Below are 22,279 nucleotides of genomic sequence, written 5' to 3' on the forward strand. Positions count from 1 at the left end.
ATGATAAAATTGACTAAACAATTTCTTAAAATTTTAGGAGTTCTTAACCTAAATACAATTTAAAGTCCAACAAATAGAGTATAAATAATACATCCTTTTAGTAGCTTCGATAGATTTTTAGCGTATTAAACTTTAGAGGTCACTCAATTATCATCATATTATAATTTGATTATGAATTATTTTTTAGCAAATTAATATGAGAACCCCCACATATATCATTATTAATAATTTGATACCCTTTATTTTAAAATCTTACTTAATTGTCCCTCACTTTCAATTTCTTTAACTATCAGGCCCTTTTGTTAATTTGGGGTGTAACATCGTTAACGGAATTGAAAGTGAGGTATCAAATCGTTTGAAAGTGAGGTATCAAATCGTTTAAAAGTGAGGTATTAAACTGTTAACAAAATTAAAAGTTGAGGAACCAAATCGTTAATAAAATTAAAAGTAGGATACCAAATCATTTGAAAGTAATTGCTAAAATTAACTAAGGGATGTAATAGCTAACGGAATTGAAAGTGCGAGACTATTAAGTAGAATTTTAAAATAAAAAGTATTAAATTATTAATTATGATATAATCGAAGAGTTTTAGAGTAATTTGCTTAATTTTTTTATTGCATTTTAGTTCCTAACCATTATACTTCATGTCAACGGAATTCTCCTTCATAACTTCAAACTTAGATTGTCATATGAAACCGAATTTGTCATACTATACCCAATTGTTTGCAAGTGAGGCCTACTCTTAGAAGTTCAGTTTTCCGGGTATATTTTTTTAAAATCGTGGGTTTAATTACGACTTTTAAGTAACTTCTGCTAACTAATCTAAGTTAAAAACAGATTATTTTGGACTTTTTAAAAAAATAATATCTATTTTAACTAAATATTTATAAAAATATGTTAATAATCTTTTATTTTATTTTAAAATATGTTTTTTTAGTAAATTATTGGTAGATCACTATTAGATTATCGTTAGATGTCTGATTTTTATAAAAATATTAAAAAAGTATATTTTTAAAACAGCAAAAAATTAGAATGTATTAATATATATATATATATATATATATATATATATATATATATATATATATATATATTTAAGCGTATGAATATGATGCGTAATTTCTTCAATTATTTTCCATGTGCACCCAACCAACTCACATCAACTTTTAAAAACATTATCAAACCATTACTTTTCCCAAAAACAAATATTAAAAATTAGTATAAAATAATTTATTGCATAATATGTATATATTTAATTAATAATATAACAATATAATAATTAGTAATTAAGTGGTTGGCACATGGAAAATAAGTGATCACACATAACTTCACATAGGATAATTTAGATTTGGAATTTATGAAGAACTTTTCGTTAAAATGAAATATAATAAAGTTAGTAACTCAAATGAAACTAAAAATAATTTAGTAACTTATATGCATAACATTTTAATATCTGCAAGACAATTCAAAGATGGCAGCAAGTACAAGTTGATTTGAATAAACCTAAGCTGATTAATCTACAACTTATGAAAGCGATTGACTAATTCTTGTAATTAGACAATATAGGCGGCTCAAATTGCACATAATTCAAAATTTAAAATAATAATAATTTATTTTATCTATAAATATAGTATTCTTCCATGCTTCATTCTCACAAACGAGATTCATCAATAGCATCTTTATCAAAATCAACCTTTTTTTGTAGCCAATTTTTTCTTCTTATTCTTTTCTCATCCCTAAATGGATCTTACTTGCGGCAGAGTACTAAATATAGCTCCTAAAACTTTTGTTACAAACAAGTCCTCGAAAATTATGGCTATGCGTCCTATGTTTGTTTCACAACTCGGCGGTTCTGGTTCTCAACAAATGGTGTCGTCTAGCAATAATATGCAATTACGAAAGCCGATTTTGCCGAAAGCACTCCCTCAAGCCCAGGAAGGCAAAGAAGCCGAAGCACAACAACTTTCAATGCCACCGTTGAAATATGGCGAATTTATCGCAACCCTACCGGTGCGAAATGACTGGAAATTCATGCCTCTTCACCTGTACCAAAATGCATGGTACTTCACTCTTTACCTAGATGCTGTCTTAGAGGCTCAAGAAAAATTCCAAGCTCAACCGAACGACATCGTCGTTTGTACTTACCCTAAAACCGGCACTACTTGGATTAAGGCCTTAGTTTTTGCCCTGACAACACGCTCTCGCTACACCATTTCTGATACTCCTTTATTGACATCTACACCGCACGATTTGGTTCCATTTTTGGAAGTTGAATCAGCCCAAAGAGAAACCTACACTCGTGACCCGGAAAACCCACTCATTGCTACTCATATTCCTTATCATTCCTTGCCAGAATCTATAGAGACACTGGGATGTAAGATTGTGTATCTTTGCAGGGATCCGAAGGATACGTTAGTGTCGATGTGGCATTTCTTTCGGAAAAGATTACCCGAAGGAATCGACAAAGATGCATTTCTTAGCATGGAAGATTCGTTCAATTCGTTCTGCGAAGGAGCTGCTTTCAATGGACCGTATTGGGATCATGTTGCTGGATACTGGAAGGCTAGTCAGGAAAATCCTGACAAGGTTTTGTTCATGAAATATGAAGATTTGAAGGAGGACATTGTTCCCAATGTTACGAAGCTGGCCGAGTTTCTTGGCTGCCCTTTTACTTCCGAAGAGGAAGAACAAGGCGTAGTTCAACAAATTATCGATTTATGCAGTTTCGAGAGTTTGAGCAAATCGAAGGTGACCGAAGAAGGTGCTTATAGTTCGAATTCGCCTTATGCCATCAAGAACAGTTTGTTTTACCGTAAGGGTGAAAAGGGAGACTGGAAAAACTATTTTAGTGAAGAAATGGGTGCTCGTTTGGATCAAATTATTGAAGAGAAATTGAGCGGGTCTGGGTTCTCATTTCTTACTCCACAATAATTTATGTTATTGAGTTTTAACTTTTGATTTTTATGTTTAAATTCTAAGGGAATAAATAGAATTATGAATAAGCTATTGCATCAGTTTGCATGGCTTATTGTGTAATATCCATTAATAATTTGGTTGTTTGTTTTTCTTTTTAGGCTTTATTGTTTGATATATATATATTTGTTGTTAAAAGAAGATTATGAAAGTGGAAAAATAATCTTGAGTTTATTTCATATTATAATAAATAAATATGACTATTGTTGTTTACATACCTGTATGCTTGGGTTGTGCTTTCTTTTATTGAATTTTCAAAAGTGGGAAAGTGTTGATCCGGAATTTTAATTGGGGAAGTGTTCATTCTGGAGTTTTAATTGTAATCAAATATTATTTTAGGTAACATATATGTAAAACTTTATATAGCAAAAATAAAATCTCATACTATATACACAGCACACTAGATGTTTACTTGCTTGTTGCATTACTTAATATAAACTCTTTATACATGTTAAAACTAAAGTTTAATATGAATATTTAAAAAAGTTGAAGTCTTTAAATAATAAATATAATAATTTAATATCCATTAATTAAAATATAAATAATAAAAAAAGTTAAATTAAGAAGGATTAATGATTAAAGATGTATCTGGAGATGCGGTATTGTTTTCTATCATCTCGGGATCAAATTTCTGAATTTGGTTTTTGGAAAGGTCATTCTAACAAATGGCGCCAAATGATGAATCTGAAGAAGCGGTGTAGGATCTTTATGAGAGCAACTTGGTTTAGTGACCTACGGATATAAGACAAACGAAGAATGCAAAGAGAACTTAGACTCCGGGGTCTCAGGTTTACTTTAATGGTTAAGTCAGTGAATAAATTGGATATTGATTGATAGAAATAAATGGCCGTAATCCGGGGCTTGAGACTGCTATTTTTTTTATAGACTTCTTGGCGTGGTCCTCTTCTTGCCAGTGACGTGGGATTTCAGTTATTTTATACTATCGCATCTATTAATAATGAACATTCTGAAATGTGAAATAAGAAAGTGTTTGAATATAATTAATGTTTAATAACAAATAACATTTACAAAATAAAACTAATTTAAAAATTAAATAATTTTTTCAGAAAAAAAGTATGAAAACTAAGAAAAAGTATACGACTACAGACAAAAATCATTTTGTCATTAGATTATATTTAGAGCAAATTACGGACTCTCAGACTCTTCACATATGACATAATTCATATTTTTATTTTCGTTTGAAAATCAAATTATACGGTACTCTATTTTTTTATTTCCGTTAATATTTTAGTCTTTTATTTATTTTAATAGTTAGTTAACTGTTAATTTTTTTTAATTAATTCGTTTGACTTAGTAGATAATACACATATTTTATATAGCGTTTTTCAAGTTTGATTGTCAGCAATACTTTCTATTTTTGAGAAACTTATGCTTGGAAAGGTGTTGTTTTATAGGTAAATTATGCGAGAAAGTCATGTATCAAGAATCAAAGGAAATTGCAAAGAATGTTCATGCATGGATAGTTTTGTCCTTTTTCAAGACCTCAAATGAGAAAGTTTTCTTCATATAAATTGTTGTAGACACCCTAAACTTTCCAAAACATCAAGAATTACAGAAATCGGAGTTACATAGCTCAGTCTATGAAGTTTTGAAGATTGACGAATTGCACGTTGCATTAGATGGCTTGCAGATTTGACTCTTTTCCTGGATATTTCGGAGTACCTAGAGATCTCGAATGAATTTATCTTCTTCATATGAAATAAACTAGACATCTCAAGCTTTCCAATGGTTCAAGAACCAAGTCATTTGGAGTTATGTACGAAGAGTTATGGCTGCCTGACGTTGGTGCATGCACTGAAATTAATCCGGGCGGGCCTGCTGGAAACACTTCGGAGTCAACCTCCTGCCGGTCATGAAGGATTCCTGCCGGCCGTCAGGAATGCCTTGGGTGGCAGGAATGTGCAGCGAGGCAAAACCCGAATTTCCTATTTTCTCAAGGATTTGACTTCAAAACGACTTTCCGATTTGTATAAGGACTCCAATATCTTCCCCTATATAAAGACTACTTCATGGCTATGTAATCGATCTAGTTTTTCATTATTTTACATTCTACAACAATTTGTTTTAGGTTAATTTTTTTTAGTTCTTAGTTTATTTCAAGACTTTAATTTTCGAAGTTTTGATTCAAATACTTGTGTTCCGAATAATTACAGGTTTTTAATTCAAGTATTTTTCTTTCATATTATTTAATTATGATTATTACTTTTGAAATATTGATTTCTTCAATTATGTCTAGCTAAATCTTTAAATCTAGAATATTGTGAGTAATATGAGTTAATTCAAACCTGAATTTTAATATTTTATCTTCCTTTATTATTACAATTCTTATTATTGGAATTAATGCTTGTAATTACTTGATCACCAATATCAATTTGTGAATAAATGTCATTAAAGTAAGTTGGTTGGAAAAGATAATAAGAACGTATTTATAAAACATGTGTCCGTCTGTCCATTGTGTTTGCGTTGCGTGGCATGTGTGGATAACTATACTTAGTGCTTTATTTATAATTGTCGGGTTATTTTCTATTATCCTCTAAGCCGTGACAGTAAGGACGACTCGGGATAATCAGGTTATAATTGATAGGTTAACATCGTCTACACAATAGGGGGTTAACGAGGTCAGATCTATCCGTCATTGCAAAGAATAATTAAAGTTAGGATTGATAGAGATTAGAATAAAGATTTGAAGAATTGCCCATATGAAAACAATATTCTAAGTTTGCTTTTTATCATCGTATTTTTTAATTTTATTTTATGTTTTAGTTTAATTAGTTAAAAATCGAATCAATCAAAATTTATTAGTTGAAATAATAATTAGTTAACTATTTTCGTACTTGATTTATTCCTCATGGGTTCGACTTTTACTTATCATTATATTACTTGATTTATCGACATCGTACACTTGCGATTTTGTGCATCAGTAGACTAACCCAAAAATTGAATGAAAAAAATACAATGCTATAACGTGAATATAAGTGGAAAACTATATAATTTGATTTTCAAATAAGGTGGACGAAAATATTAAATATGACATATGTGGTGATCTTAAAGTAATTTAACAGTTTAGTCACTTACATACCTCATTTATAAATACCTCAGTACTATTAAAATGTATGCAAAATGTTTTTTTATTTTTATAATTTTAAATATTTTTTAAATATTTATAAAATTTAATTTGTACATTATGATCCGTCAATACGCTCAAATGTTATGGTGGATGACAAGTGCTTTAAATGCCAGTTTGACGTGTCATATAAACATAATATAAATTATTTTAAAAAAATTGTATAGCATCTTAGCCAAATAGGAATAGGATTATAATTTTTAAAAAGTTTAAATAGATTTTTCAAAAATTAAAAAATTTAACTTTTTAACGCCAAGCATCTCCAATGCATTGCTAAAATGATGTGTTAATGCCATAATTTAGCATTAATTTTTAAAATGCAACTCCAATGCAGTGCTATAGTCTGTGCTAAATTTAGCATATGCTATATCACGTGCTATTTAGCACCGACTATAGCATATGCTAAACTACAACAACCAATAGCAATTCATTATTAATTACAATTTTATCATGGTAATTTTTTTGTATTTATTATTTGAATATGTTATTTTATTTTTTTACTTTCTTTATTTTAAATTTTATACTTCTTTTTAATTTTACGATCTCGGTTTGATTTTTTAATAGTATAACATACATCAATATAATAAAAAAATTATTTTTATATTATTCATTGATTCACTTAATTTTTTATTTTCAATAGCTCATTATTATATCAAAACAAATATTACATTAATTTTTGTTTAAAATATAATCAAATAATTAAAAATTAATAAAATTACGAAATAATTAACATAATAAATAATTATGACACTTATTTTTAATATTATGTATTGGAGAAAAAATTAAAATGCTATACTATTTATAGTATTTTATCACTTTTTCATGCTAAATGTAGCATAAAAAATAGCACTCCATTGAAGATGCTATTAGAACAAAAACAAATATTTCTATAGTCAATTCCAACTGAAGGTGGAATGCAAAAATTCCTACCCGAAGTATACAAAGAATCAAAATTTTAAATTTCAGTCACAATATGTAGACAATTCTTTTATATTGACTCAGTCATGAAAAAGATTTGAAAATGATTTGCTGTCCATCATCAATTGACCGCAATTATAATCTGACTAATTAACGAATAATCAGCGGAAGGCAACGTTAACTGAGATAGTTCAGTTACATGATTTCCAAATCTTTATTGTGTGAGTTTATTATTTTATGAAGGGGTAATGTCATAAAAATGCACGAATTTTATACGTTTTCTCATTTTAATCATGAACTTTAAATTTTATCATTTTCATACATGAACTACTACTTTTCTCAAATTCATACACGGTGCTGAGGTGTCACGGCTCCATTGGTATAATTCGCTGAGGTAGAGGTCATTTTACACCAATAAATGAGTGTCATCTCAGCACCGTGTATGAATTTGGGAAAAAGTGGTAGTTCGTGTATGAAAATGAAAAAATTTAAACTTCGTGATTAAAATGAGAAAATATGTAAAGTTCGTGATTTTTTTTTGACATTAACCATTTTATCAACAATAATAAACTTGTGTGGATAAATATTATTTAAATTTTATAGATTTTAAGTTGAACCTATGAAAAATTTGTGGATAAATATTATTTTATGAACAATATTTTCCTGCGCAGGAACTCCTGCTATCTTGCCAACGTGGCAGCCCAATATGGGCTGTACATATAATAAACAATTTAAGCGATAAGAATTTGTTTGATGACTATTGTATTACTTTTGATCCAAAAAAAAAGATGACTATTGTATTACTGTTTATTCCTTAGTAATACTATTCTTGGTTAAAAAAATTATTTAACCTATAGCTTACATTTAATATAATAAATTAATAATATTGTTTAATATCATTTAATTCATTTCTTCTTCATGTGTGTTTTTTTTTATTAATTTTATTATTTAGCTAAATATAACTAAATAAATATATCAATTAGAATAAAAAATTATTATATAAATTTCTCTTAAAAATAATAATATTCTAGCATGAAATTATTTATCCGTTTGTATATATAAATTTCTCTTAAAACAATTATTTAAGAAACATAATAGAAAGAAAGAAAATAAGAACTAAGCATAATACAAAGATAAACGAATATTTTTGTTATGGATAAAATAATAAATTATTACTCAAACATCAACATAATATAATTCAAAGTGGCAATTTAAAAAAGATAAAACAGAGAAATGGTCTATATATTTAGGACATAATTCTTGATAACATAATAAAAAAATAATATAATTGTTTTTACTATATTTATTATATAAACAGCCTATGTAAGGCTGCCACGTTAGTAAGGTAGCAGGAGTTCCTACTACCGAGCTTGTAGGAAATTATAATTCTTATTTTATTGTTGTCTAATTGTTAATTTGATATCACTATGTCATTACATAATAATATATGATATGTGGTACTATTATACTATAGCTGTTGAGTTTGAATTTGATTATAAATTGATTATACTTAGTTTCCATTCTTAAGTTTACATATTAAATAATAAAAAAGTTTATTAAGTAAATGCCGTCTTAATTGATCCTGAAGTAGCTAGATAGCTATTATAAATACAAGTATATTTCAGACTTGATTCTCACAAAACAATCGAAACCATTAATTCTATCTCATATCAAACTTTCATTTCCTCCCAAAACCCTAATGGATGTCATTGAAACCTCACAACCCTCTACAAACATTGCCATGCACCCTGAAAAACAACAAAATAACTCAATGCCACCACTAAAATATGGTGAATTTATAGCAACCCTACCAATGAGAAATGACTGGAAATTCATGCCTCTTCACCTGTACCAAGGTGCATGGTACTTCACCATTTACCTAGATGCTGTTTTAGAAGCTCAGGAGAAGTTTCAAGCTCAACCTAACGACGTTGTCATTTGTACTTACCCTAAAACCGGCACTACTTGGATTAAGGCCTTAGTTTTCGCCGTAACCACACGCTCTCGCTACCCGATTTCTGAGAGTCCTCTGTTGACATCTACACCGCATGATTTGGTTCCATTTTTGGAAATTGAGGAGTCTCGGGGAGAAACCTGCGCTCGTGACCTGGAAAACCCGCTCGTCTCAACTCATATTCCTTATCATTCCTTGCCAGAATCTATAGAGACACTGGGATGCAAGATTATTTATCTTTGCAGGGATCCGAAGGATGTGTTAGTTTCAATGTGGCATTTCTTTAGAAAAAGACTGCCCGAAGGAATCGACAAAGACGCGTATCTTAGTATGGAAGATTCTTTCGATTCGTTTTGCGAAGGAGCTGCCTTTAATGGACCTTATTGGGATCATGTTGCTGGGTACTGGAAGGCCAGCCAGGAAAATCCTGACAAGGTTTTGTTCATTAAATATGAAGATTTGAAAGAGGACATCGTTCCGAATGTTACGAAGCTGGCCGAGTTTCTTGGCTGCCCTTTTACTTCCGAAGAGGAAGAACAAGGCGTAGTTCAACAAATTATCGATTTATGCAGTTTCGAGAGTTTGAGCAATACAAAGGTGACCGAAGAAGGTAATTACAGTTCAAATTCGCCTTTTGTCATCAAGAACAGTTTATTTTATCGAAAGGGTGAAAAGGGAGATTGGAAAAACTATTTTACTGAAGAAATGGGTGCTCGTTTGGATCAAATTATTGAAGAAAAGTTGAGTGGATCTGGCTTCTCATTCCTTTCGCCACAGTGATTCAAGTGATTGGCTTTTTTTTCTTCTCAATTTTATATGTTTTTAGTTTGAAAGAATAAAAATGGATATGAAAAAGCTATGGCATCAGCTTGTTGCGTAGCTTTTTGTGTAATATCCAGTAATGATATGCTTGTTTTATTTTCGAGTTTTCTAGTTTGATGTATTTATTATTTAAATGAAATACTAGTGTGTGTTTATTTTCTACTCCCTCCGTTTTTTTTAGTTGTCCATTTAGCAAAATATATTTGTCTCTAATTAGTTGTTCATTTAGGATTAAATATAACTTTAACTATTGTCTTCCAACTTTACTCATCCATAATAAATGACTCTATGTTTTAATTTAAAAGGCATTTATTAATTAATAGGGCTATATTAGAATTTTTCCTTAGAAGTTAAGACAAAAATAACACTATCTTAGTATGTACAATTTTTGCTAAATGGACAATTAAAAAAAACGGAGGGAGTATTAATAAATGTAATTATAAACGTTCAGGTAATTAATTGCATATATGTGTTATAGCCTTATAGGGATTTTTTTGTCAAAAATGGTAATCGACTCTTTCGAATTTCAATTGTTAGTTATTAGTTATGGAGGCGTGGTTCGAATTCACAATCTCTTGATGCACTTGGAGGTGCCTTAACCAATCAAGCTAAGCTCACGTTGACTGTTATAGGGATTAGCATCGATCGATTTGGTTATGAACTTTCTAAAACCAAAACAAATCTGTCTTTTGACCAACTAAAAATAAACTGAAATAAGGGAAAAGTTGAACTCGTTTCGATCGATTACAATAAAAAATCAATCTTTTTTTTCGTAATCGAAAACAATATTTATATTTTTACTATTGGTATTACAATAATTATGATTTTAATCTTTTATTATAAAAGCATCAGTGACATTATAATCTCGGTATCATACTTTTAATTTTTGGTAAAAAATTATTTTCGTACGTTATTATCATACTATTATCATAGCCGTATAATATTATGATACTGATATGATAACATTATGATACTAATACGCTAATGGAATCATACAAACATTTTTTTTGATAAAAAATCATTTTTCTCTGCAGTGTTATGATACTTATATGATAAACCGATATGATAATGAGACGCTATTTTTATAATTGGAGAAGAAGAAAAATGAAGAAGGTGGAGGAGGAGGAAAAAAAAAGAAGAGATAGAAAAAAAAAGAAATAGGTGTAAGAGTAAAAAGAAAATGCTTAGAATAAAAAAAACAAGTATTATTATAAAAAAAAAACCTTTAAAGTAAAAAAATAAAAATACTAAAAAGATGGGCTATAATGAGCTATGGCACTCCAACTTAAGGCTCCCTATCACCAAACCCCCTGAACTTTAAAATCGGCGGCTAAACCCTATAAACTTTAACTAATGCTCAACTAAGCCCCTTCAAAACTGCCCCAAAGAAAACCGCCCAAACCCTTTATTTTTTCAAAAATGCCCAAAATATTTCTAAAGTCAATAACAAAAACCAAATCTACCCAATCTAATCAAATCTAAAGTCATCCACCCAATCAAATCAAATATAATCCATCCATTCAACCAAATCATGCATAAATCACCAATCAACTCAATTAAATCAGACCACTCAATCAAAAACCGCCACCCGCTGCCGCCATTTTTTTCTGGCAACCACCGTCTATTGTCGGAAAAAAAATTATCCAAATAATAAATACAAATTTTTTAATTTTAAAAAATTAAATAAATAATTATTTTTAATTTAAATAATTTAAATAAAAAAATTAATTAATCCAGCAGACCCACCACAATGGGTCTGCTATAAACAGTAGGTCCACCGGCGTGGATCTGCTCTTTGTAGCAGACCCACGCCGGCGGTGGGTGTGCTGTCTGTAGCAGACTCACCAGAACAAATCCATCATCGTGGGGCTGTTCACCGGTTAATTTAAAAAAAAATTATTTAAATTGTTTAAACTAAAATTAATTATTTATTTAATTTTTTAAATTGAAAAATAATTATTTATTTAATTTTTGAATAAATTTCAGTTTGGTTAGATTATGTTTGATTTGGTTGAGTTATGTTTGGTTTGATTGAGTGAGTGATTTTAGGTCTGGTTTGATTGAATGAATGATTTTAAGTTTGGTTAAATTGAGGTTGTTTGATTTGTTTATATTTACTTATAAATTTGAAGAGTATTTTGGTTAATTTATACCAAAAAGGGTTTAGTTGATTATTAGTTAAAGTTTACGAGGTTTAACGGCCGGTTTTAAAATTCAGAAGATTTGGTGATAGGGGCTCTAAATTGAAGTGCTATATCTGATTAATAGACAAAAAAATGAGGTATTTTCTCTTTTCTTATCTTATTGAGGTGAAGATTATTTTTATTTTAAAAAATAAGATATTTCCCTAAATTTCTCTATTATAAAAAACCTGATAAAACCTAGCAGTCAACTTTCTTAGAATAGTGAAATCGTCCACTTTATCATGCTTTACTTCTAAACTAAACAAAAAAAAATTATTTTAAAGTTCTTGAGATATATTATAATTAGTAGTATGGTATCTGTTATTTTAAACGTCTATTTAATGGTCTCTCAGTTTCAATTATGTTAACTATTAGACCCTTCCATTAATTTTGATATTTATTTTCAAACTATTTAGTACCCCGCCTTTAATTTCGTAAACGGTTTGATCCCTCATTTTTAATTTATTAAACGATTTGGTACCTCACTTTTAAACGATTTGGTATCTGTTTTAGTTCCATTAATTAAACGATTTAGTCCCTCAAATTAACGGAAAGGTCTCTCAGTTAACGAATTAAAACTGAAATGACCATTACGTAGACTTTTAAAATAAGAGTTATCAAACAATTAATTAGAATATATCTCAAGAATTTCAACGAAATTTGCTTAAAAATTTATATTATTTTTTAACGTTATAAACATCGCCTTCGCACTTTAAATAAAAGAAGCATATGCCCCATTAATAATTTGCACAAAAGTAAACAAAATATTAAATATATATATATATATATATATATATATATATATATATATATATATATAAAAGTCAATTTTGATTAATTCATCATTTAGATGGTTACAAGCTGATTTGTTTGTATCCTAACATGTTCTTGTTCTTATTTAAGGACCAGTAAGAGATAAGTTTGGGATGTTTGATAGGAGTAGAAAGACTCCTATATATAGTTTATGTGTATTCTATGTTATATATATGCATCTAACATTTGATTTTAAGTTTTTTATACTCATTTTGTGTTTGATCATTTCAACCATATATAATGGAATATGTTTCATGAGTTTCAAGATATTTGGAAGTCATCGGGATCACAATTGAAAAGTAGTAAAAAGTTGTACAAATATCTGGAAAAAATAAACGCTAAAAGCATAAGTATTTACTTGTGAACTTGACATGTTGCATTGAGTGAAGAATTTGAAATAGATATTTTTGATGAATTTATATTCTTTACAAGAAATAAGATAGACATCTTAAATTTTTTAGGGGATCAAGAACTCCTATTTAGAGTTGTATACATCAAATTATGTAGTTTTAAAGATGTGGGTCATATAGTAGCTCACCTGCTCAATCATAATAGAAATTGAGAGCTTTATTGATTGAAAAGAATGATATTCAATACAATGAAATCAGCTCTAGCAACTGATTTATATACTCAAAGCTCAAAACAATAACTGCTCCTATTCTGTTACAAAAACGGTTATACGTTGACCTCACACACACATTCAATCCTCATGAGCACAATAGCTGGCAACAGCTGTCAATAAGGAATCTTCAGATTGAAGCTTCCTCAGCAGGATCAGCTGCAGTGTGGACCACATTCTCTTTGGTGTTGCTGACTTCAATCTGTGCTGGATCTGCAGTTAAGCTTAATACCCCCCCACAAGCTGGAGCATACAAATCTTGGAGGCCCAGCTTGGAAACAGCAATAGAAAACATTGCAGGAGGCAAAGCCTTTGTGAAACTATCAGCTAACTGATTAGAAGAGGAAACAGGAAGAAGATGTATAACCTTCTGATTGAGCTTGTCTCTAACAACATGACAGTCAATGTCAATGTGTTTGGTCCTTTCATGAAACACTGGGTTGTGAGCCAGTTGAATGGCAGATTGACTATCACAGTATATGACAGCAGGGTGAGAATGAGATTGCTGCAAATCCTTTAACAAGTAAAGCAACCACTGTATTTCACAGGTGAGAGTGGCAAGTGCCCTGTATTCAGCCTCTGATGATGATCTAGAGACTGTGTTTTGTTTCTTGGATTTCCAAGAAATTAAAGAAGTACCAAGAAACACACAGAAGCCAGAGACTGATTTTCTGGTATCAACACAGTTTGCCCAATCTGAATCAGTAAAACTCTTCAGAGTAATGGAAGAGTTAGAAGGAAAGAATATTCCTTTACCAGGGGAACACTTGACATATCTGAGAATGCGATGAGCAGCTTTAAGGTGGATATCTGTAGGACAAGACATGAATTGAGAGAGCTGTTGAACAGCAAAGCTTATGTCAGGCCTAGTAGTACACAGATAAAGGAGCTTTCCAATGAGTTGCCTGTAGGCTAAAGCATCAGCAACTGGAGTGCCATCAGTTTGAGACATCTTATTTGAGTTTACCATTGGTGTAGAGACTGGTTTTGAATGAAGAAAACCAGAATCAGTAAGCAAATCCAATGCATACTTTCGTTGACAAAGATTGATGCCTGACTTGCTCCTAGCCACCTCAAGACCAAGAAAAAACTTCAAATTGCCTAGGTCTTTGATCTTAAATAACTGATGTAGATGCTGCTTGATGGAGGTAATCTCTGAGACAGAGTCACTAGCCAAGATAATATCATCAACATAAACCAACAATGCTATAAAGGATTCAGCAGATGACTTTATAAACAAAGAAGGATCTGATGAAGCAGAACTGAAACCTCTGGAAATAAGAGCTTGGGTTAACTTTGAATGCCACTGTCTACTTGCCTGTTTCAGGCCATACAAAGATTTAACCAATCTGCAGACTTGACCAGGACCTGCTTGATAGCCTGGTGGGATGGACATGTACACTTCTTCTGAAAGGTCTCCATGCAAAAAAGCATTATTAACATCAAGTTGATGTAAATGCCACTTGTTGATGGAAGCTACTGCTAGAAGAGTTCTTATGGTGCTCATCTTAGCCACAGGGGAAAAAGTGTCTAGATAGTCAAGCCCTGGTTGTTGAGTAAACCCCTTTGCCACTAATCTGGCCTTGAACCTCTCCACTTCACCAGTAGCCTTGTATTTTGTTTTATAAATCCATTTGCAGCCAATGGGACTCTTACCAGTAGGTAAAGCTGTCAACTTCCAGGTTCCATTATCTGTTAGAGCTTTAAGCTCTGTGTTCATAGCATCTTGCCAATGCTTGTGTTTGGTTGCCTCAGTGTATGAGGTTGGGTCTCTGATAGGGGTGATGGCAGTTGAAAAGGTTTTATGTGAAGCAGAAAGATTATCATAAGTATGAACAGCAGATAAACAATGGGGTGAGGTCTGTTTGGATGTGAGAGAATTAGGAAGTGTGCAATGATAATCTTTAAGGTTTGTTGGTAAAGTGGTGATCCTTGAACTTCTTCTTAGGGGTGGAAAATCAGAGTTATGAAATAAAGGAGCAGGAGAAGACAATGGGGATGGAGGATTAGTCCAAGGATTAGAAGTGGTAATTATGGGAGGTTGATCTGTCATAGGATCAATAGATTGAGAGAAGGAGGGTTGGATAGAAGATTTGTTTGGTTCAGAAGGAGGGGAATGATGTTGTAGTAATGGAAATTGACTCTCATAGAATACAACATTTCTGGAAATAAACACTTTGTGTGATTTGACATCAAAAAGCTTATATCCTTTAATGTAAGCTGGAAAACCTATAAAGATGCATTTGACTGCTCTCGGGTCAAATTTGGTTCTTAATTGAGGTGTTGTTCCAGCAAATGATAGGCAACCAAACACTTTGATATGTTGATATGAAGGATGAGTGTTAAATAGCTTATGATAAGGTGTATCATTATTAATGACAGATGAAGGTAATCTGTTAATGATATACACAGCATGCTCAACACAATGGTTCCAGAGGTAGAGAGGCAAACCTGATTGAAATTTCAAGGATCTGGCCACATTCAGGATATGTTGCTGCTTCCTTTCAACAAGTGAATTCTGCTCAGGAGTATATGTACAAGACTTTTGATGTATGGTCCCTTTTGAGCTGAAAAAGTCTATCATCTCAAACTCTGCTCCATTGTCAGTTCTAACACATTTGATGCTGCTAGAAAACTGAGTTTGCACATAAGAGAAGAAGTTCTGAATATAACTTCTTGTTTCAGATTTATTATGCATTAAGAAAATCCAAGTATACCTACTTTTATCATCCACAACAGTAAGAAAATATCTATGTCCATTGATAGATGGTTTTGCAACAGGGCCCCATATGTCCATGTGAAGTAAATCAAAAATACATGAAGTTTTTGACTCACTAATAGGAAAAGACAATTTCTTCTGTTTTCCTAAATGACAAAACTCACAAGCAAACTTCTTTGAGCAAGTAATACTTGAATCAATATCATGAAGTCCTTTTATTTTCTGTTCAGATGGATGTCCCAGTCTGAAGTGCCATAAAACTGCAGAATTAAAAGACTCTGTAATAGAAGAACTGCAATGTGCAGTAGCAGGAAGGTGCAGTTCATAGAGACCATCCTTCTTATTTGCTGATCCAATCATCTTCGAGTGAATCAAATCCTGAAGTAAACAGGTGTTTTGATATAGAATTAAGCACAGGTGAGGATCATTGGTTAGTTTACTTGCTGAAATCAGATTGAAGCTGAAATGAGGCACATAAAGAACATCTATGATCAACAAAGTAGGTGTGAGTTGTATATCCCCAATACTTTCAACAGGAACTTGATGTCCATTTGGCAATTTTACCACCATGTTTTTCACAGGTTTAGACTTTATGAATAACTTTGAGTTGCAAGTTATATGATCAGTGGCTCCAGTGTCTATAAGCCAATCAGTAGATTGAAAACTTTTTGACATTAGACAGAATGCAGTGTTAGTACCTGTGTGATCCTCCTGTTTGTAGTGAGCAGAAATGTGGTTGACTTGAGCTGTACTTCCACTTTGTTGAATCAATGAAAGTAACTTTGTGTATTGATCTTTTGTGAAAGGAAAATGATTGTTCTCATTTACTTCTGCTGCATCAAAATTCTCATTCCTGTTGTAACTGTCATTTCTATTGTAGTTGTCTGCATTATGTTCATCAGCTACTGATCCTTCATTATGAGTACCATGAAATTCAACTTGATTTGCAGCAATCTGATTCTGCCTCTTGTATTTTGACTGATAGTTTGGTGGGAAACCATGTTTCCTGTAACAAATGTCCACAGTGTGCCCCTCCATTCCACAAAAGGAGCATATAGGTTTCTTATTCTGACTGAAGTTAAATTTCTTTGGTTTATAACCAAAACTGTTTCCTCCTGTGTAGTTAGAGTTTCCAGCATTTTGATTTCCTCTACTATAGCAAGCAGTGGATTCATAAGAAGCATTATATTCATCCTGTTGAGCATTTCCTTTTGCATAAAAGATTTGTGATTCAGCATTAGCAACCCCTAAGCCAAGCTGTCTTTCATGTTGAACAATCATGGAAAAGACTTTATTTATGGGAGGCAAAGGCTCCATCATCATGATCTGAACTTTGATAACTCCGAAGCTGTCATTTAGGCCTTTTACAAATCTAATAACTCTGTCATTTGAAAAATAATCTTTGATAGTTCTTAGAAGAACACAAGAGCATACTGGATTACAAACACAACTAGGAATAGGTCTGAGATTAGACAATTCATCCCAAAGCATTTTTAAATGAGTGTAGTAATCAGTGACATTATAATTGTTTTGCTTAAAAGAGTAAATTTCCTCCTGTAATTCAGCAATTCTCACAGCATCAACTTGTGAAAATCGTTCTCTCAGATCCTCCCAAATATCTATAGCATTATCAATGCAAGAAATGCTATCAGCAATAGAATTACTTACAGCTCTCGTAAGCCATGAGCTCACCATAGTGTTACATCTCTCCCATGCTGAGAAAGAAAAATCATTTCTGTTTGGCATTGGAAAACTTCCATCGATGAATTTCAATTTGTTCTTGGAGATGAGTGCTTTCTTCATCGCTCGACACCAAGAGTGGTAATTAGAACCAGTAAGAACATTTGTAACAAGAAGAAGTGATGGATTCTCACTTGGATGAACATAATATGGATTTGAAGGATGATCTTCTGGTCTTCCCTGAGTTTCTGCCATTGTTGAGTAAAGAAAAAATAACTGTTTTCTTGAATCTGTTTAGAGAAGAAAGGGGTGTTTGGTTGCTGAGAAAATTTGAGAGCACAATGGCTCTGATACCATAATAGAAATTGAGAGCTTTATTGATTGAAAAGAATGATATTCAATACAATGAAATCAGCTCTAGCAACTGATTTATATACTCAAAGCTCAAAACAATAACTGCTCCTATTCTGTTACAAAAACGGTTATACGTTGACCTCACACACACATTCAATCCTCATGAGCACAATAGCTGGCAACAGCTGTCAATAAGGAATCTTCAGATTGAAGCTTCCTCAGCAGGATCAGCTGCAGTGTGGACCACATTCTCTTTGGTGTTGCTGACTTCAATCTGTGCTGGATCTGCAGTTAAGCTTAATAAATCATGTGCCGGAGAATACAATCAATAATTCATGCTTCCATGCTCGAGCCAGCTAGCTTGAGCATCGACTCGGTTAGAGTTTGTTTTCAGACAATTTTTCACGCGTTTTGACCGCAGTTTGTACCCAGATTCGGCCCGTGAATGTTAGGAAATAATAAAGGCATAAAATATATTTGAATAGGGGTAAATTGTCCATTTCAAACCTAAAGAATCACAAAAGAAAAGAAGGATTTGAAAATAGAGGCAAACTTGGACAAAAACAGAAAATCAACACATTTAAAGAAGTTTTAATTGATAGTTTTACATTTTCAAGCAACACGATCATTCAAGGACTCAAAGGAGAAGAAGAAGACATCTTATTTGCAAGGATTATTTGTAGGATTCCATCTACTATATATTCTCATATTTTCATTGTTGTTTGCATTTAGATTATGGAAAACTAAACTTTCCATTAGGGATTAACTCTTGAAGTATGATAGTTTGATTTTATTGGATTATGAAAGTATGATCACTAGAAGAAATATATATAGCAACAGAAACAATTGTGGGATGTTGCTGCTAATAAAACGTTGTTTTAAGTAATTGGTAACAAAATTTGCTATAAAATGCTGTTATAACTTAACTAACTGCAGCAACTTTCAAAATTATTACTGTAAAATGTCTTTTAGCAAAAAAAAAATTAGCTGCAAAATTATTGTTACCAAATGCGGAATTTCTTGTAATGGATTTTAATTATGTGTAAATTATTGTACTAAGAACTTAGTTTATTTTGACCATTTAAACTATTGATGTGTGTTCTAATTTTTATTTGAAAAAACTTAATTAGAATAGATGAAATACTTAAAAGGAGGGTGAATTAGATATTAATGATTAATTAAAAAATTGTTTAAAATAGAAAAAGATGAAGTTAGGATTTAGAAAGACAAAGAGATTTTTAATATGGTTCAGACTACACACAAATCCTATCTATATCCACTACTCAATTAAAAATTGAGATTTTACACTAGAAAATAAACTTGATTACAAGTCATGAAAATGGTGCTTTATAGCTAAACGCCAAACTTGGAGTTATTTCAAAATTAAACCCCTAACTTACAACTAAGTGACTTTTACAAGACTTAATCAACAATCTTAAAAAAAAGCAATAAATGACCTAACAAACTAGAACAACAAGCAATCAATGTTAAGGAATTGATCCAAAATAAATTTGAGAGAGTTTTAAGTTGTTGAGAGCTTTTAATGTTGCAATAATTGTTCTAATCAAACTCAATGGATTAGAATAAATTTTTAAAGGCTTTTTGTTGATGTGGCAAAGTCCCATTGGTCCAATATAACATAATTCTGTTATTTTGTCTTCATGTTCATCAATTGATATGGATTTCTTCTAATTTTAACTAAAGGGAGATTAATTAGTACATACACATAGTTTGAACCACAATTAATAAATTGTGCCATAATCCACGAATCAATTATCATTGTAATAGTTTCAATTTCTAATTTCAATTCCATAAATTCAAATCCTTTCGATTTTATTTTTTGTTTATTCTTAATACCAGTAGGGTTTAAATTATATTTGCATCTAGTTTAATTTTAAATCCAATTAAATTTTTAATTGTTAAACAACGTGAACTAGATTAATTAGTGGATAGATTGATTTTCTTCATGGAATCGATAACCGGACTTCATAGTTCTACACTACTTGTTCAGGCTCTATATGTTTTCAGATTTTCCTCAATAGGGTTGAAGGAAGGCAATAGCGGGGCAAGAGGCGGCTCAAATGTCGGAATAAATATGAAAAAGATTAGTATCATTAGAGGTGGCCACGGTTCATAACCCGCCGGTTTCGGTTTGGAACCGCCGTCTCACGGTTCAAGAAAAAGTTGAAAGTAAAATTGAAATTTAATTTTTAAAAAGTATAATTTAAAAATAAAATAACACGTGAAGATAATATTACAAGAAAATAATAAATAAAACAAATTATAAATATTATGTTAATTAAAAAAAATTAACTAAAAAAATATAGTATATATCATATATAATATATATAATATTAAAATTAATTAACCTTTTATCGACGGGTTCGCGGTTCCGACCCAGAACCACCGATTCACAGTTCAAAAAATTTAAAACCGGCCCAAAATCGATCTTTTCACAGTTCCGAGCCGGTTTTAATCCGGTTCCGAGTTTGACCGGTTCCGGACCGGGTTTGACCGGACCGGTTCCGGGCCGGTTCACGGGCTAACCCGGCTCATGCCCAACTCTAAGTATCATCAATTAATAATAAATAAATAAATTATCATTATTATTGTTTTTATTATTTTTTAAATTTGCAGGGAAGACAAGTTTTTAGTACTATTTATAACATTAAATGTTATTTACAGTATATGTTAAACATATAGGATATATTTGAATTTTTTGAATAAAAAAAAATACTTTAATATTTTAAAGTACAACTGAAAGTAAAAGGTGCATATTTGGATAAAAAATTTAAATTTATAAAATAAGCATTTAATTGAAAATTGGCTTAAAAATGAGTGTATTTTTAAGATATTTTGGCTTTTAAATTGAGATTATTTGTCAATACACTATTTTAAAAATTATTTATCACTTTTTACACCATATTTTCATAATTGTCCACTCTACACTTATAACAAACATATTTATAGAAATACCTATTATATATAGGAGGCTTATTTCGTTTTAATTTAAAATTTTACATAGTCAAACTCTTTTTTCTTGTCTTCTCTCTTTTTATCTCAAAATTGTCTGTTCTTTTCTTCTTCTTTTTCGTTTTATTTTTCGTTTGTCTCTTCTGGTTGCTTTTCCGTCGACTCTTCCGTTTGTGATTCCGTTCGTCTACTTCCGATGGATTTTTCGTCTCTTCCGGTCACTTTTTTGTTCGTCTATTCTGGTCGCGTTTTTTCGTTCGTCTCTTCCATTCGCGCTTTTCCGTTCGTATCTTACGTTCAAGTTATGGATTTCTCGACATCGGTTTTAGATTTTTTGTAATTTTTTAGATTTTTTGTGATGATGTAAATATTTTCTAAATAAATAATAGTAGATTTATTATTATTTTTTTATAATTTTTTTATTATTCATATAATTATTTTGTCTTTCTCTTATTAATAGATTTATTTATTTGTTTTGATGCTACTGATTTTTGTAAATAAGAAATTGATTTATGGTGTATTTGCTGTGTTTTTATAATGTATTTATGTTATAGTGTATTTATAGTGTATTTCTGGTGTTTTTCGGTGTATCCATGTGTTTTGGCGTATTTTTGCCATTTTTCTAGTATATCTATGGTGAATTTGCAGTGTTTATGGTGTATCAGTGTTTATGATGTATTTGCAGTGTTTTTATGACATACACCATAAAAACACTATTAGAATACTATAGATACACTATATATACACTATTGTTACATTATAAAAATACCATAGTTATACTAAAACGACACAATATATACATTATAATACACCATAGTTATACTAAAAAACACGATAACAAAATAAAAAACAACTAAAAAATCTATATAAAAAAAATACATCATCAAAAAGTGAAAAAAAAAGTATTTATAAAATTTAGCAAATATATATATTTTGTAAAAAAAATTAAAAAAATAAAGACAAAAAAATAATATAAAATTATAAATAAAATATGGAATGGTGTAGTGTATGAAATTTAAAAAAATTGACGAAGTCATGAAGATTAGTATTTGAAAATGATTTTGCTACCTATCATGATAGTTGACTGAAATTCATATAGTTGACATATTAACGAATAATCAACAG

General features: G+C 30.8%; 2 protein-coding genes across 2 annotated transcripts; both read left to right on the forward strand.

The window, feature by feature from the left end:
- Positions 1–1,646: 1,646 nt before the first annotated feature.
- Positions 1,647–3,187, forward strand: LOC126673068 (flavonol 3-sulfotransferase-like). Its single transcript, XM_050367034.2, has one exon. It carries the CDS (start codon positions 1,742–1,744, stop codon positions 2,930–2,932), a length of 1,191 nt encoding a protein of 396 aa, XP_050222991.1. The 5' UTR covers positions 1,647–1,741; the 3' UTR covers positions 2,933–3,187.
- Positions 3,188–8,666: 5,479 nt separating this feature from the next.
- LOC126673069 (flavonol 3-sulfotransferase-like) lies at positions 8,667–9,975 on the forward strand. The gene has a single exon (XM_050367035.2). The coding sequence runs from the start codon at positions 8,737–8,739 to the stop codon at positions 9,769–9,771; it is 1,035 nt and encodes a 344-aa protein (XP_050222992.2). The 5' UTR covers positions 8,667–8,736; the 3' UTR covers positions 9,772–9,975.
- The last annotated feature ends 12,304 nt before the right edge of the window (positions 9,976–22,279 follow it).

Source organism: Mercurialis annua, linkage group LG3 (genome assembly GCF_937616625.2).
Source record: "Mercurialis annua linkage group LG3, ddMerAnnu1.2, whole genome shotgun sequence".
In the NCBI taxonomy this organism is placed as follows: Eukaryota; Viridiplantae; Streptophyta; class Magnoliopsida; order Malpighiales; family Euphorbiaceae; genus Mercurialis; species Mercurialis annua.

Coding starts and splice junctions, on each gene's coding strand:
- LOC126673068 (XM_050367034.2), top strand. CDS start 1,742: ATGGATCTTACTTGCGGCAGAGTACTAAATATAGCTCCTAAAACTTTT.
- LOC126673069 (XM_050367035.2), top strand. CDS start 8,737: ATGGATGTCATTGAAACCTCACAACCCTCTACAAACATTGCCATGCAC.